The sequence below is a fragment of the Pan troglodytes genome, chromosome 13 (genome assembly GCF_028858775.2).
Source record: "Pan troglodytes isolate AG18354 chromosome 13, NHGRI_mPanTro3-v2.0_pri, whole genome shotgun sequence".
In the NCBI taxonomy this organism is placed as follows: Eukaryota; Metazoa; Chordata; class Mammalia; order Primates; family Hominidae; genus Pan; species Pan troglodytes.
This window is the reverse complement of record NC_072411.2, coordinates 120,811,872-120,827,821: the sequence shown is the minus strand read 5'-3', so window position 1 is coordinate 120,827,821 and position 15,950 is coordinate 120,811,872. Positions and strand designations below refer to the sequence as shown.

The window sequence follows — 15,950 nt, the reverse complement described above, 5'->3', positions numbered from 1 at the left end:
CCACACATCCTCTTCCCGCCTCCAGGGCCTAGTTAACAGTCCCAGAATATGTCCTTTGCCCCTTAAGATTTAGGACCGGAAGGACGTCCGCGACCACTAGTCCCCGCAACTTCTGGCTTTGAGCAGGTATTTCCAGAGAGCGGCGTGAACTCTGACCCTCCTCCAAAGGCCAGTGAACGGCGGGAAAAGATGGACAGTCCCGACAAGACAACTATTGCGCATGCCCGACTGGGCTGCGTAGGAGGGAAATGGTGGGGGGGCGTCGAAATCGGGTGAGGTGGAAAGTGCGCGTGCCTACTACAGTCACGGCAGGGGCGGGGCTGCCCGGGCTAGGCCGCCCGGGCTAGGCCGCGCTAGGTACTGGCGGGGCGGGGCGAGGGCGTGTGAGGGGCGGAGTTTTCGACTGACGCGCACGCGCCTGTCTGGTCGCGTCGAGTGTGCGTGCGTGCGTGCGTGTTTGCGTGTGGTCACAGTTCCCGCCATCAGCCGCTCTCCCTGACTAGGGGTAGCTAGCGGCCTCCCTCCTTTGGGTTCGGTATCCCTACTTCCATTACCCTCGGCTCCTCCCACTCCTCGCGGGCTCCGTGCTTTCCGCGGGTCTGTCCGGGGGCTCCGGACCCTCGGCGCAGGTAAGGCGGGCCGGGGTAGCTTCTCAATTGAGCCGTTTTCCCTACCTCCCCCTCCTTCTGTGCGATCCGCCCACTCGGCGTTCACTCCTCTGGAGTTCGCCCTGCTGCTACTCAGCCCGCCCACAACCCCTCGACGCACCCCCAGCCTCACAGGTACTACCTTTGGGTGCACTGCCCCGGCTTCCACCTCTCCTTTGACTTGGTCTCCACTGCCACTCGCTCCCTCCGAAACTCAAACCTGGCCCCTTTTCTCTGGGGCTGTTGTCGTTCGCCTCTTACCTTCTAACAGGGCCTGCTGTCTCTTCAGGTGACTTTCGTTACGGCACATCCATCAGGCCTTGGACATGATACTCATTCACTCTCTTGACCATCTTCACCTTCCTCTTGACCAGTCCTCACTGCAAAACATGAATTGTATTTTTGTTGTGCATTTCCTTGCGCCCATTTCTAGCCGCCAGATCAGGTTGTTAGATGTAACTATTTTAAGTCATGATCCATGAAAGGAAATGATGATTGATGACAAAATCCTGTGTCCTGAAGAGTTGTCCTAAAGTGGTTTTGGGGTATTCCTCTCAAAATTTCAGCTCTGTATAAATTCCTTTATTGAGGTGGCAATTCCTGACAAGTGTCTAACTGGAAGAGATACCTGAGAGGGAATGTCAAGTAGGCAGTTGGATATAGTGGGTTTGGAGATCTTAGGAGAGTTCTGGGCTGCGTACGTAAATGTGCGCGGTGTGTGTATGTGTTTGTCATCTGCCATATTGATAGTAATTGAAGCCATGGATGTGGATGAAATTGCCGAAAAAGAGTATAGTGCTGTAAAATAAAGGCACCTAGGATGGAGCATTGACGGATTCCTGATGTTTAATAACCAATAGAGGAGGATGCGTCTTGCAAGCCATGAAAAAAGTCATCAGTAGTGTTGCATTCTGCTGAAAGGTAAAATGGAAGGAGGACTGAAAAACCCAGTGATATAAAAGTACTCACTTGTCTTAAAGATGTTTGATGAAGTAAAATGAGTATTTGGGTTCAGTCCTAGGTCCTCTTCTTTTACTCTTGTATTCCTCCCTAAGCTTTAAATTTGATCTATATATTGATGACTTAAAAATTGTTATTTCCAGCCTATTCCCTTTGTTTTCAGCTCCACATCTAGATAGCCAGCTGTCTGCTTGACATCTCAACTTGATTTTTTTCTTAGGAGTTTCAGATGCAACACAGCCAAATCCAAAGCCTTGATCTTTCTCTCCATATCGAAATTCTTTCTTCTCCAGTGTCCCAGTTTATTAAGTGGCACATGACACAGGCTACACACTTGGGAGGCATTCTTGACTTCTACTCTCTCCAAGTTCTATCTATTCTACTTCCAATATGTGTCTTGCATCTTTTTCTGTACATTTTCACTGTCACTTTTCTAGTTTAAGCCACAGTCCTTAAAAAACCTGGACTTGATTGCCTTGGCTTCCTGTATTATCATCTGTAAAATGGAAATAGTAATTTTCAGCCTATTGGATTGTTATGAGGATTAAGTGAGATAACCATGATAAGCACTTGGCACAGAGTAAATGGCCAGTAAGCATTAATTGTTATTGTAATTGTTATAAGCTGATCAACTTCAATACTCTTCTATCTGGTTACATTATTTTCTTCTGTTCTTGCTCTTAGTCACTCTCCCAAAACCCAAACCAACCATATATGACTTCCTCATTCAGTAGTAACATATTTCTTTGCTTAAAACCTTTCGGTGGATTTCCTCCTGGTAAGTGCTTGTTACATTTAGGATAAAATTCGGAATCTTTACTGTGGTTCACAAGACTGCATAACCTGGTTCTTGCCTGCTTCACTAACTTCATCTTCCTCCTCTCCTTCACTAAACTGTAGCCACATTGCTTTTAATTTCCCTAGTCATATCAAGTTATTTTACAATTCAAGGCCTTTGGGGATGCTGTTTGCCTGAATTGTTCCAGCACCACCATCTATCAGTCATCTCCTGCAGTTTTCAACTTAAGTGATATCTTCTCAGGGAAGCCTTCTCAATGTTATCCTCTACCCCAAGTCTTAATCTTAAGACTCATCATTCCATGTATCTTGCTTTATATCATTTCTCAGAACTTGTAATTATTGTTATTATTATTTTTTGAGATGGAGTTTTTGCTCTGTTGCCTAAGCTGGAGTACAATGGCATGATCTCAGCTCACTGCAACCTCCGCCCCCTAAATTCAAGCGATTCTCTCGTCTCAGCCTCCCAAGTACCTGGGATTACAGGCACCCGCCACCATGCCCGGCTAATTTTTGTATTTCTAATGGAGACAAGGTTTCACCATGTTGGCCAGGCTGGTCTTGAACTCTTGACCTCAGATGATCCACCTGCCTCGGCCTCCCAAAGTGCTGGGATTACAGGTGTGAGCCACTGCACCCAGCCCAGAACTTGTAATTATATATTTACATGTGTGATTATTTAAAGTCTGTCTCCTATTAGAATATAGGCTAGTGACCACTTCTTTTTTATTTCCCAATAATTTGTTAAATAAGCTGGAAGTTGCTGTAAGAACCATCATGTCTTTTGGAAGCAAAGCTTGCTGATGTTCTTGTCATCATCTCATGACAAACACTTTTCATTCTGAAAAGTTAGAGGACACATGAGAAAAAACAAAACGTTTTCCAACTTTGGATTCTTTTACCCATTTTTATATCATAAAACCATTCAGATTTTAAACTCTTTGAATTGGAGATAAACTTTAGGTCAGCTTTCCACTTTCAGTAACAAAACTAATTTTTTCTCCTTTGTCCATTTGTTTTATAGATCTTTTTAAAGGAAAGAAAGCCTTCAAAAATCAGAGTAGTGGTTTGTATATTTTAACAACAGGTTAATCTTTAAGACCAGTGAAGATGAGATTTCCATAAATAAAGCAAAATTCCATATTTAAGTCAGTTGTTGGTGAATGACAAAGAAAATATTAATATATGGCCAGCTGCATTGGCTCATGCCAGTAATCCCAGCACTGCGGGAGACCAAGGTGGGCAGATCGCTTGAGCCCCGGAGTTCGATACCAGCCTGGGCAACATGGCAAAACCCCATGTCTATAAAAAAATACAAAAATTAGCCGAGTTTGGTGGCATGTGCCTGTAGTCCTAGCTACTTGGGAGGCTGAGGTGGGAGGATTGCTTCAGCCTAGGAGGTGGAGGTTGCAGTGAGCCAAGATGGCACCACTGTGTTCCAGTCTGGGTGACAGAATGAGGTTCTGTCTCAAATGAAAAAGAAAGAAAATATTAAAATATAATAATTTTTGTATGTGTAGAACAGGATTCGTGTTGAAAAATAGGGAATTTAAAATGGAGGTGTATGAATACCAAACACAAGCATTTGGATTTATTTTATTTTCTAGGTAGTGATGAGCTATTTAGTTTGGGAAGGTCCTAGCATCAATAGCAACCATTTAGCACTTAACAAGTGTTTGTTATTTTGTTGGAGTATACAGTTAGAGTACCCAAGTTCTGTGTGTTACCTCCCTGTCCCGTGCCCCACCTCTACCCCCCACTCCCACCTTAGGGAGAAAGTTAAGAAGATAGCCAGTGCATAGTTCAGTTGAAAAGTGGTAAAAAGAGTAGTTCTTTAGAAAGGATGTTACAATGTAAAGGATTTGTTGGAGGTAAAACCCCAAGAGCTGAGACTGGAAAGGGAAGGGGTTGCCATAATTCATTGATGAGGATGAACTGTGGTTGTAGTTAAAAATGTAGGTTCTGGCATTAGACATAGCTTTGTTTCTCACTGACTGTATTTATAAATTATGTAATGTCTCTAAACCTCAGTTTCCTCATCTGTGAAATAGAGATAATATCCCTATCACTTAGGATTATTATAAAAATTAAATTGAGATAATGCATGTATGGCATTTAGCACTGCTTAGTAAATGTTGCATAATAAATGTTGGGTTGCATAATAAATACTAGGTGGGATGATGGCATAGTGATGAGTTTCTGAGAGTAGTAGCTATTGAAAATCTGGGATTTGAGTAGATGAGAGTGAGGATAAAGCTGATGCTAAGATTTCTTGCCTGAATGATGGTAGAAGGACAAAAGTAGGGAAGTCTGGGAGCTTCTTTTTTTTCTTTCTTTTGAGACGGAGTCTTGCTCCCTCACCCAGGCTGGATGGAGTGTAGTGGTGTGATCTCTGCTCCCTGCAACCTTTGCCTCCCAGGTTCAAATGACTCTCCTGCCTCAGCCTTCCAAGTAGCTGGAACTACAGGTGTGTGCCACCACACCCAGCTAAATTTTGTATTTTTAGTGAGAACACATTGTGGTCTCAATGTGTTCGAGACCACATTGGCCAGGCTGGTCTTGAACTCCTGACCTCAGGTGATCTGCCTGTCTCTGCCTCCCAAAGTGCTGGGATTACAGGTGTGAGCCACCGTGCCTGGCCTCTAGGAGCTTCTTAATGAGGGCATGGACTGTATCATCTTCACATCTATATGCCTACCAGAGTGCCTTGAAAGTGGAGTAGCTTAATAAATGGTTGTTTACTAAATGAACAAAGGAGTTTAAAGTTGATGTTGTAGCATTCAGATAGGCAGTGAGAGATGTGCGGGTAGAACTTCAGAGAAAGTTCAGGCCTAGTGAAGCCTAATTTGAGAAACAATGTTAGCTTTGAAAGAAAAGTGAAAGCACCAAGTTTACCCACCTTTTGAAATAGTATCAACATGTTATGGAAGTTTTAAGACTTAAGACATTATTATGTAACAATGTTTATAAAGTGAACAAAGGACATATTCTTTCTCACTGACTTCTTAGTTTCAAAATGTGGCAAGAATGAATAAACCAAGATACAAGTTGAACAAGGTGCAGGCTCATCCTGTAATCCCTCATTATGCACAGCAGATAAGTTCCTAAAGTTCTGTTGATGTTTTATGTGTGTCTCTGTGTGTTGTGCATCATATTTTAAATATTTTCATTAAGGTAATCTGTAGTTTTTAAATAACCAAGAAGTTACTCTTTGTTGTATAAACGATCACTTTCCTTTTTTTTTTTTGAGATGGAGTTTTGCTCTTGTTGCCCAGGCTGGAGTGCAATGGCGTGATCTCTGCTCACTGCAGCCTCCACCTCCTGGGTTCAAGCGATTCTCCTGCCTCAGCCTCCCGAGTAGCTGGGATTACAGACATGCACTGCCACGCCCAGCTAATTTTGTATTTTTAGTAGAGACGGGTTTCTCCATGTTGGTCAGGCTGGTCTCGAACTCCCGACCTCAGGTTATCTGCCTGCCTCCACCTCTCAAAGTGCTGGGATTACTCGCGTCAGCCACCGTGCCCAGCCCACTTTCCTTTAAGTATTAATTTTGTATATTGGATTCTTTTTAAAAAGCACATTTTTATTTTCTTTAGCTGAGTTGATGGCTTCCGGAGAACTGGCATAGCTGCAGAATATGAGTAGTGTCCCAAGAAGAGTGCTTTGCCTTTGGCACAAGGATCAGAATAAAGGTGAATTGCTATTACATAGGGTTTTTCGGTAAAAGTCACTGAAAAGTAAGTAATGTTTTTGTTTTGGATATATGTTTCAAAGAGCATGCAATCTGGCGGGAACTGACAGTTTTGTGTTTGTTTTGTAGTAGTAGTTTTTGTGTTTTGGCCATACTTTATTTACCACTGAATGCTCTCTGATTAAGGGTGTTTTCAAAGCAGTACCTAAAATGTGAGCACTTAAATAAATGTACAGGGCATAGAAACATTTTTGCTAATATTATTGCTTTGAGCATTCATGGTGATGCTCAAAGTTGAACATTAATTTTAATAATTGTGAAGAAATTTAGAGAAAGAATCTCTGGACATATTTAAAGAATAATTCATTTTAATTATCTTTTGTCTTCTTATTTTTTTGCTTTAATAAGACAATTACCATTACCGAGTTTAAGGAAACCCTGTCTTTGTCTTAGGTTCATAGGAAGTTTAACTGTTACTGGATCATGCTTCATGCTGAAAAAGAAACTTAGTTTTTTACTCTTAACCAAGTAGAGCAAGCCCTGATAATATAATGAATGAGCAAATGTAGCTGTCAATTCATTTAGTGCAAAAGCAGGTAATGAACTAAATTGCGGCATTATGAAAAAGTTTATTATATTGGTTCTGCCAATTTTATGTCCTACATCTTTTATATAAAGCTTTTTAAAGAGGGTAATGTCTAAATTGAGTCTTGATTTTAGAGCCAGGAGAAGAAATTAAGGAGGGTTGGGGATGGAGAGAACACATAAAAATCCTCTAGACATGACCTCTGTGTATGCAAAGGTATAGTGGCATGAGAACATAGAGATTTTTGAGGAAATTATAAGTAATTCAGAAGGATTTGGGGGTTTTATTGGGAATAGACAGGTAAGCAGGGCCTGAGTCCTGAAGGGCCTCTACGTCACATTAGTGAGTTTAGATTTTATTGCGAGAACAAGTGGAGAGCTATTGAATGATATAAAGCAAGAGAGGGATATGATTTGATCTGCAATTCATTATAAGGCTGTCTGAAAGGTGTATGGAGGTAGAATTTTTTTTTTTTTTTTTTTCCTGAGACAGAGTCTGGCTCCAGGCTGGAGTGCAGTGGTATGATCTCGGCTCACTGCAGCCTCTGCCTCCCGGATTCCAGCGATTCTTTTGCCTCAGCCTCCCAAGTAGCTGGAATTACAGGCACACGCCACCACACCTGGCTAATTTTTGTATTTTTGGTAGAGATGGGGTTTCACCATGTTGGCCAGGCTGGTCTCAAACTCCTGACCTCAGGTGATCTGCCCACCTCGGCCTCGCAAAGTGCTGGGATTACAGGCGTCAGCCACAGCTCCCGATCTGTGGAGGCAGAATTGATGGGATTCTCCTGACTTTCCATCTCTAATCTAATACCAATAATTATCAAGAAGGAAGCCAAAGACAAGTCTTCTGTTTCTGGCATGGGAAACTGGAGTAGAAGAGTGATGTATTCTTTGTAGCACTGAGTGGCGGAGTGGAAAAAAGTCTCAAGGATGTATCCAGCAATAAAGTCACAAATTATAATTGCAGAAAAAAGTATTACAGATATACATTGCTGGCCCAAGTTTCTGTAGCTCTGTAGCATTACTAGTTTGAGCCAAATGTCATGTTAACACACAGTTCTATAAACATTAATGGACTCTATTACTTTGACGAATTCATATTACCCAGCACATTATACTAATATTTAAATCTGCCCATAGTAAGCACTTAAAAATTTTTGATGAGATGAGTGAATAATAATAGAGTACTTACGATACTTAACACCTTTAAACTCTCGAAAGTGTTTTCATATATCTTCTTTTATCTTCAGTTATTTGCCGTACAGTAACCAGAGACCTCCAACTAGGGGCCCCCAAACTGTATCCTGCCTGTAGGTGAGTTTTGTTTGATTTGTAGCTGTTAAAAATAAATTTGAATTCATTGCCAACAATTAAAAATGGACAGTTTTACATAAACGTTTGGATGTCTTTATTTTCTTGAAAACTTAGATGGTCTGGCAATGCTAGGTTCGCTATTTCTACATGGTAATAATTGGCTAGATTGGGTAGCAATTGTTCAAATTTTGCCTGCTTAAGTCATTTCTGTCACCTGCTAGCCCCTATAGATAGTTGAGTTAGTGACTCCTGTTAACATTGTATTTATTGAGGTCTTTGGAGAAAGAGGTATTATGGACATGGAATAAATTCAGAAAACAGACATTAATTCCATTAATATTAATTACTGCTGTCTGCTGAGTGCCTAGTATGTATTATTTCATTCTACAACACTAAAACATTTGCTCTTCCTATTTTGTGGTTGAGAAAACTTATGGTTAAAGAAGGTAAGTTACAAATTAGTAAGTGATAGGGCTGGCTGGCTGCTGATTTCTAGACCTAGCATCATTTTCCTTTATATACTAGCCTTTCTGGCTTTTCTAGTTGAGCTGTTTAGGCAAAGGTAATGTTTAATTGTGTTTAATTTAGTAAATTATAAGCAAGAATCCACTTTAGAAGTAGTGTTTTTAAAGGTTTGAAATAGTATAAAATTTGAGTTCGCAATTTTAAATGATTGCATATTTATGTATGTAACACACTATTTGATAACATTCTTTGCTATAACTGTAATTTTATTTACTTGTTGACTTTTGCAAAAGCTAATTTGAAGAGTTTTACACATCCGATTATTGCTGTAAGTTTAAGTTTTTTGTGTTTTTTTTTTGTTTGTTTTGAGACAGGGTCTCACTCAAAGTGTCACCTAGGCTGGAATTGAGTGGTGCAATCATGGCTCACTGCAGCCTCGACCTCCCTGGCTCAGGTGATCCTCCCATCTCAGCCTCTGGAGTAGTTGGGGCTACAGGAGCACATGACCATGCCAGGCTAATTTTTTGGTATTTTTTGTAGAGATGAGGTTTTTGCCGTGTTGCTCAAGCAGTCTGCCCACCTCATCCTTCCAAAGTGCTGGGATTACAGGCATGAGCCACTGTGTCTGGCCATTTTTTCTTTTTAGTTTTCAAATACTGCCTGACAAGCACCCAGCCATTTTTGAGTATTAAAAGTTCATTCAGGAAACCTGAGTATTTGTTAAAGATAAAATTGGTAAAGATTCTTTCTAGGAATGGTAGTTTAAATATAAATGGTAGGTGGTTCTTTGGAAGAGAGGTTTTTTGTTTGTTTTCTCTAGAGATTAAATGATTTCCTCAAATATTGTAATTCTGGAGATCAAATAACTTGGTTATTTTAAAAATTTTTTACTCATTTAATGTCTTCTGTACATACGGATATGCTTAGATTGCTCACTGTTAGAAGGAAGCATTTGGTGATATACTTTGATGTTTTGGGAGGAACTCCATTCTAAGAAATGGAGTCAGAGGCCTGAATTTTGTATTGTTTTGTTTTGTTTTGTTTTGAGACAGTGTCTTCACTCTATTGCCCAGGCGGGAGTGCAGTGGGTAGTCATGGCTCACTGCAGCCTTGACCTCCTGTGCTCAAGTGATCCTCCCACTTAAGCCCCTCTAGAAGCTGAGTCTATAGGCGTGTATCACCATGCCTGGCTAATGTTTTTTCAGTTTTTTTGTAGCGATAGAGCCTCCCTATGTTGCCCAGGCTGGTCTCAAATTCCCAGGCTTAAGCAGTCCTCCCACCTCAACTTCTCAAAGTTTTGGGATTACAGGCTGAGCCACCATGCCTGGCCTGAACACACTTTTTTTTTTTTTTTTTTAACTTATATTTGGAAATCCAGACCCATTAGCTTTCATGAAGGAAGAGAATAATCAACACTTTAATGGTGAAGGCAATCACTTTGAGAATGGGATCTTATTCCTGTTGACATGTCTTTAGTGGTAGCAGTATGGTTGTGAATGATACAAAATGTAGAATTTAGGCACTAATAAATACAGTACTGGACACATGGCAAAGAAGGGAAAATGAAGGCGCAGAAGAAATGCATGGTGGTTAGAAATTACTTTAATTACTAGTAAGTTATAACTTATCTTATTTTTCTTCCTTAGAACCTGCCAGGTGAAGGTATATTTTTGCTTTTTAATTTAGCCAGAAGCAATTTTTAAAGAAAATATGTCTCCTCTGAAGATACATGGTCCTATCAGAATTCGAAGTATGCAGACTGGGATTACAAAGTGGAAAGAAGGATCCTTTGAAATTGTAGAAAAAGAGAATAAAGTCAGCCTAGTAGTTCACTACAATACTGGAGGAATTCCAAGGATATTTCAGGTAATACCAAATATTGATTTGGAATAGCTCTTGAAGCAGATCATTTAGTAAATAGCTATTCTGTGCCATAGTAAACATCACAGTAGCCCTCCTCCTAGATTAATATTTCTTGCTTCTTATTTCTAGGACATTAATATTTTTATGTACATGTTTTATAAATTATTCATCAGTATTGTTGTTGGTATATAATAAAAGCAGGAAGTAGTCACCATTATTGAAAAGAAAACTTGTGGGAGGAAGCTGACAAGAGTTCGGATACTGTATATCTAAGCTATTTTTAAAACCACTTTAAGATAATTTTAGTTCTTCCTTTTTTTCCCCTTAACATACATGACGATGGATTCATCACTATTTAGTGTTAGTTTTTAACAGAATTTATTAGTGTCTTCTAAAAGCCAGTGTCTACTTCCTGAATAATCCTGCCAAATGTCATGGTGTGAATCATTCAAGGATGATTATTCAAGGTTATCTTTATAGCTATTTTCTTCTAACTGTGAAGTTTTGAAGAATCTTCATTTTCACTGCAAAAATTAATTTTCTTTTCACCTTTTTTTTTTTTTTTTTTTTTTTTTGAGACAGAGTCTTCCTCTGTCACCCAGGCTGGAATGCAGTGGCATGATTTCGGCTCATTGCATCCTCCGCCTCCCGGGTTCAAGCGATTCTCCTGCCTCAGCCTCCTGAGTAGCTGGGATTACAGGTGTGCGCCACCACTCCTGGCTAATTTTTTTTTGTATTTTTAGTAGAGACAGGGTTTCACCATGTTGGTCAGGCTGGTCTTGAACTCCTGACCTCGTGATCTGCTCGCCTCGGCCTCCCAAAGTGCTGGGATTACGGGTGTGAGCCACTGCGCCCAGCCTGTTTTCACTTCTTTATTGCTTCTCTTATGCAACCAAGTTACTCATCTTGATATGAGTTGAAGTTAAGAACATAATGTTTTATGTTTTTCTGCACTTTAAGATCATATATATGTACGTATACGTATATATACATATATGTATGTATGTATATATATATATGGGGTTTTTTTGCTTTTTGTTTTGTTTTGTTTTTTGAGACGGAGTCTCGCTCTGTTGCCCAGGCTGGAGTGCGGTGGTGTGATCTCGGCTTACTGCAAACCCTGCCTCCTGGGTTCATACCATCCTCCTGCCTCAGCCTCTCGAGTAGCTGGGACTACAGGCGCCTGCCACCATGCCCAGCTAATTTTTTGTATTTTTAGTAGAGATGGGGTTTCACCGTGTTAGCCAGGATGGTCTCGATCTCTTGACCTTGTGATCCACCTGCCTCAGCCTCCCAAAGTGCTGGGATTACAGCCGTGAGCCACCGCGCCCAGCCAAGATATTATATTTTTAAATTAGATTATGCAAAAGTGTAATATCCGTTCTAAAATATTCTATTGAAAAACAATATTTAACTTTATGCTTCAGAACCTGATCTTAGGTAAAATTTGTATTTGTCTCTGCTTTTGAATTGTAAAAATAGATTGCCTATGATTTCGTGTATCAAAGGTAGTCTTAAATAAGATAGAGGTGGTGATGGAAAAATAGTAGTTTGTCACATGCATATATCTGCTAATTGTTCGCCTCATCAAAAGAAAGGGTTTTTTGCAAACACAGGCTCATTTTTTTTTTTCAATCCTCAGCCCAATTTGGCAGTGAGTAAATATTCAAATGTTTAACCAAATATAGATCTTTAGGAGCATGACGGTTTTACCTGTGACTTCAGCCTTTATCTCAGTTCCAGATCAGTTTACATTCAGCATTCGTTTGTTAAAACCATGTACAGGTTACTGCTATGGATATTGTGCTAAGGGATGGCTGGGCGCAGTGGCTCATGCCTGTAATCCCAGCACTTTGGGAGGCTGAGGCAGGAGGATTGCTTGAGTCCAGGAGTCCAAGACCAGCCTGGGCAACATGGCGAGACCCTGTCTCTACAAAAAAAAATTCAGAAACAAATAGCCAAGCATGTTGGTGTGTACCTGTAGTCCCAGCTACTTATAAGGTTGAGGTGGGAAGATGGCTTGAGCCTGTGATCATGCCACCGCACTCCAGCCTGGGTGACAAAGCAGGATCCTGTCTGAAAAAGAAACAGGGTGGTTGGGGGACGGGGTGGTAAGTATACAGAGCTGAATGAGACATCATTTCCTTCAAACTTAAGAGTAACCAAATAGGCCGGGCGTGATGGCTCACGTCTGTAATCCCAGCACTTTGGGAGGCTGAGGTGGGCAGATCACCTGAGGTCAGGAGTTCGAGACCAGCCTGGCCAACATGGTGAAAACCTGTCTCTACTAAAAATACAAAAATTAGCAGGCACGGTAGTGGGCACCTGTATTCCCAGCTACTCGGGAGGCTGAAGCAGGAGAATAGCTTGAATCCGGGAGGCGGAGGTTGCAGTGAGCTGAAATCTCACCATTGCACTCCAGCCTGGGCAACAAGAGCGAAACTCCGTCTCAAAAAAAAAAAAAAAACAGAAAAACCCAGAGTAACCAAATACATTTTTAGCTGTAAAAACATTACAAAGATCCTGAGGTAACACAAGAAAGCAAGCCATTTGCACTCTGAGGATTCAAAGAATAAATAGAAGTTTGCCAAACATAGTAAAGGTGGAAATGATGTCTTTTTTTTTTCTTTAACCCTGAATTTTCTGGCCAAACTGGAAGTGATTTCTGTATATTTTCTGGCCAAATTGGAAGTGATTTCTGTATGTGGACAAATACATGAAATGTGAATCAGCACTCAGGGAACTAGAAAGTTATTTTTAAAATATATGGACACTGAGGAGTGAGTAACAGAAATAAGGCTGAAGAGCTAGGTAGGAACCAGATATTGATGTTTCTTGTTTGTCATAAGGAAAGCAGAAGTTCTAAGGAGCCAAGAATCTCAAATTCACATTTCTTTGGGGCTAGGCAGATGACTTTATTTCAGGTGATAGTGGGAGAATAGAAGGACATATAGGAGGTTATTATGGGAGTTTAGATGAGGAATGAAAGTAAGGAAAAGGGAGTGGAGTAAGCAAGAAGAGGAAAGGATAGATCTGAAGAGATTTCAAGAAGATTTAAAGATTTGGGAGGTGTGAGAGAAAATTATCTGGGGAGAGTCTCAAGTTTTTGAGTGGATGGCAGTCACTTTTATGTCTTCCATGATACGGAGCAGAGGGGAAGAATTGGGGTGTGAGGATTAGGAGAGATGAGTTATCTGAGGTGTCAAGCATTCAGAAGGTAAACAGGACTGGAGCTCCAACAGAGAGGTCTGGGCTTAAGATAGAGGAAGAGTTGTGTGTCGTTACCATATGAATAGTTACTGAAATTGTGGGGCTGGATGGGCTTTTCAGTTGTTGAAGTGTCGAAGTTCAAGAAGATTCTCATCTTTTTTGTTAATGAACAAACTTTGCTTTGTATATTTAATTTTAAAAAAGTGATAAATTGACTGAAATAATGCGTTTAATGTTATCTATTTTCCTTTTGCATGCTAAACTGCTTATTTAAGTATTTTGGAGTTAAAAGCATCTAAAACGAATTATTGTGTTTTCCTAGAGAATTTCCACTCAAGGACATAATTTTAAGACCCACTTTGATGCTAAAAATACATATATAATTTAAAATTTGAATATAAATTGGCAAAATTGTTTTTCATTCTTATCTAATAATTAACAAAAGTCAATTTTCTCTAGTTTAAAAAAAATTCTGAAGTATGTTACTAGTTCTTTGTTTATGCTTTTCAGAGGGCATGTCTTCAGTAAAAGGCAGTTTAGAAACTTTTATATATGCCTGCTGAGAACATTAGAGAATAAGGCTGCCTGACTGGCAGGAATTATTTAGATAATGAAGAAACTGTAAGATTTACTAATTTAGCCTTGGAAAAGTTCCATTTAAGAGAAAATAAAAGTTATCGCTTCATAGCACATTTCCAAAGTCTGGTAGAGTCTAAGATGAATTATTGAACCAGTTCTGTGGAGAGAGAAGTAAGTTAAGAGTTTTCAGGTCCATATGATCTTTGAATGAAACTTAAGTGAGTTTTCTTAGTTAAAAAAGAAAAAAAAAAGGTGTGCTATATTGGTAAAGGTTTATTTTTGATGGTTTTTGAAAGTTTGGAATTCTTTTGAGGATTATTTAATTGCTTGGAATAATATCTTTTATATTGAAACTACCTAAATAATTTGCCAAATGTCTTACAAACTTTTGTTTAACAAAAGACAAAGATTCTACTCCAATTTTTTTTTTTTTTTTTTTTTTTTTTGAGACAAAGTTTTGCTCTGTCATCCAGGCTGGAGTGCAGGGGCACACTCTCAACTCACTGCAGCCTCCACTTCCTGGGTTCGAGCTATTTTCCTGCCTCAGCCTCCCGAGTAGTTGGGACTACAGGTGTGCTCCACTATGCCTGGCTACTTTTTGTCTTTTTAGTAGAGATGGGATTTCGCCATGTTGGCCAGGCTGGTCTTGAACTCCTGACCTCAGGTGATCTGCCTGCCTCGGCCTCCCAAAGTGCTGGGATTACAGGCATGAGCCATGGCACCTGGCTTTCTACTTCCATTTGGTTTTCTAAACTGGTGATAGTGCCGTCCAAGGTTCTGAAATGTGTTAACTCAGTAGTTTTTATCCTCTATAACTATATCTGAAAATAAGGGATTCCCTACCATGAGATCAAGAGTTCTAGGATTGTTCCGTAAAATTAATTTTAATAGAAGAGTAAGTCCACACTTTATATTGTCAGTTGGTTCTTGAAAACTGTGACTAAGAAATGAAACTAGTTTTTTTCCTCATCAACATTATAATGAAGGAAATGATGTTATTTGAGGACCTGCTATATGTCCTTTTGCTTAATGTTTAACACATTAAAAACATCAGAAAATGAAGGGGTAGCAGTGCTGCCTTTAATTAATGTCTCCATTTGACACAATATTCTTATAAAATAAAAAGTTTTCATGGTTGTTTGCCATTTAGTACCAAGAACCTATTGACAACATTCATTAAGGGCTTTTTTAAAACAATTCTTTATTTTTCCTTCTCTATTACCCTTGGTGCAAGATCTCTGTATAATTAAGGGCTTATTGCATGTGTTTGCATCTCCTAAAAGGTAAATCTTTAATTTAAATGTATCAAGAAATGGGAACTTCTTTTGGTTGAAAAAAATTAAATTACTATGGGGAAGAGTGATAAATGTAACATGGAAAGTATAAAGTTTAGTATTTATTATACAGATTGTTGTACTTAGTTGTCATACATTTTTGATGATAATTTTCCTTTTGTCTTGATTAGCTAAGTCATAACATTAAAAATGTGGTGCTTCGACCCAGTGGAGCGAAACAAAGCCGCCTAATGTTAACTCTGCAAGATAACAGCTTCTTGTCTATTGACAAAGTACCAAGTAAGGATGCGGAGGAAATGAGGTTGTTTCTAGATGCAGTCCATCAAAACAGACTTCCTGCAGGTGAGTACTAATCACCCCAGGGTCTAACGTTAGTATTTTTACAAGACTATGACTAGACTACAGACCAATATTCAACTGAATTCATCAGCACATTAAAAGGATTATACACCATGAGCAAATAAGATTTATTCCTGAAATTCAAAGATAGTTCACCATATGAAAATCAATCTGTGTAACACATCATTCTTGACAAATGAA

General features: G+C 39.7%; 1 protein-coding gene across 27 annotated transcripts in view; it reads left to right on the top strand.

Moving 5' to 3' along the window:
* The first annotated feature begins 3 nt into the window (after positions 1 to 3).
* USP37 (ubiquitin specific peptidase 37) overlaps positions 4 to 15,950 on the top strand; it is a 118,791-nt gene continuing 102,844 nt past the window's right edge. For 8 of the 27 annotated variants that reach the window (XR_010149881.1, XM_001157705.7, XM_009444302.5 and 5 more), the window contains exons 1-5: positions 402 to 629; positions 6,002 to 6,142; positions 7,935 to 7,998; positions 10,110 to 10,329; positions 15,581 to 15,752. Coding sequence is in view for 26 of the 27 variants with exons in the window: in XM_001157705.7 (XP_001157705.2) it covers positions 10,174 to 10,329; positions 15,581 to 15,752 (328 nt within the window). In the remaining variant the exon portion in view is untranslated. Of the gene's footprint in view, positions 127 to 401; positions 630 to 5,414; positions 5,463 to 6,001; positions 6,143 to 7,934; positions 7,999 to 10,109; positions 10,330 to 15,580; positions 15,753 to 15,950 lie in introns of those variants that run through there. The other 19 variants (XM_516090.8, XM_063790762.1, XM_054679352.2 and 16 more) reach the window with 10 other exon arrangements.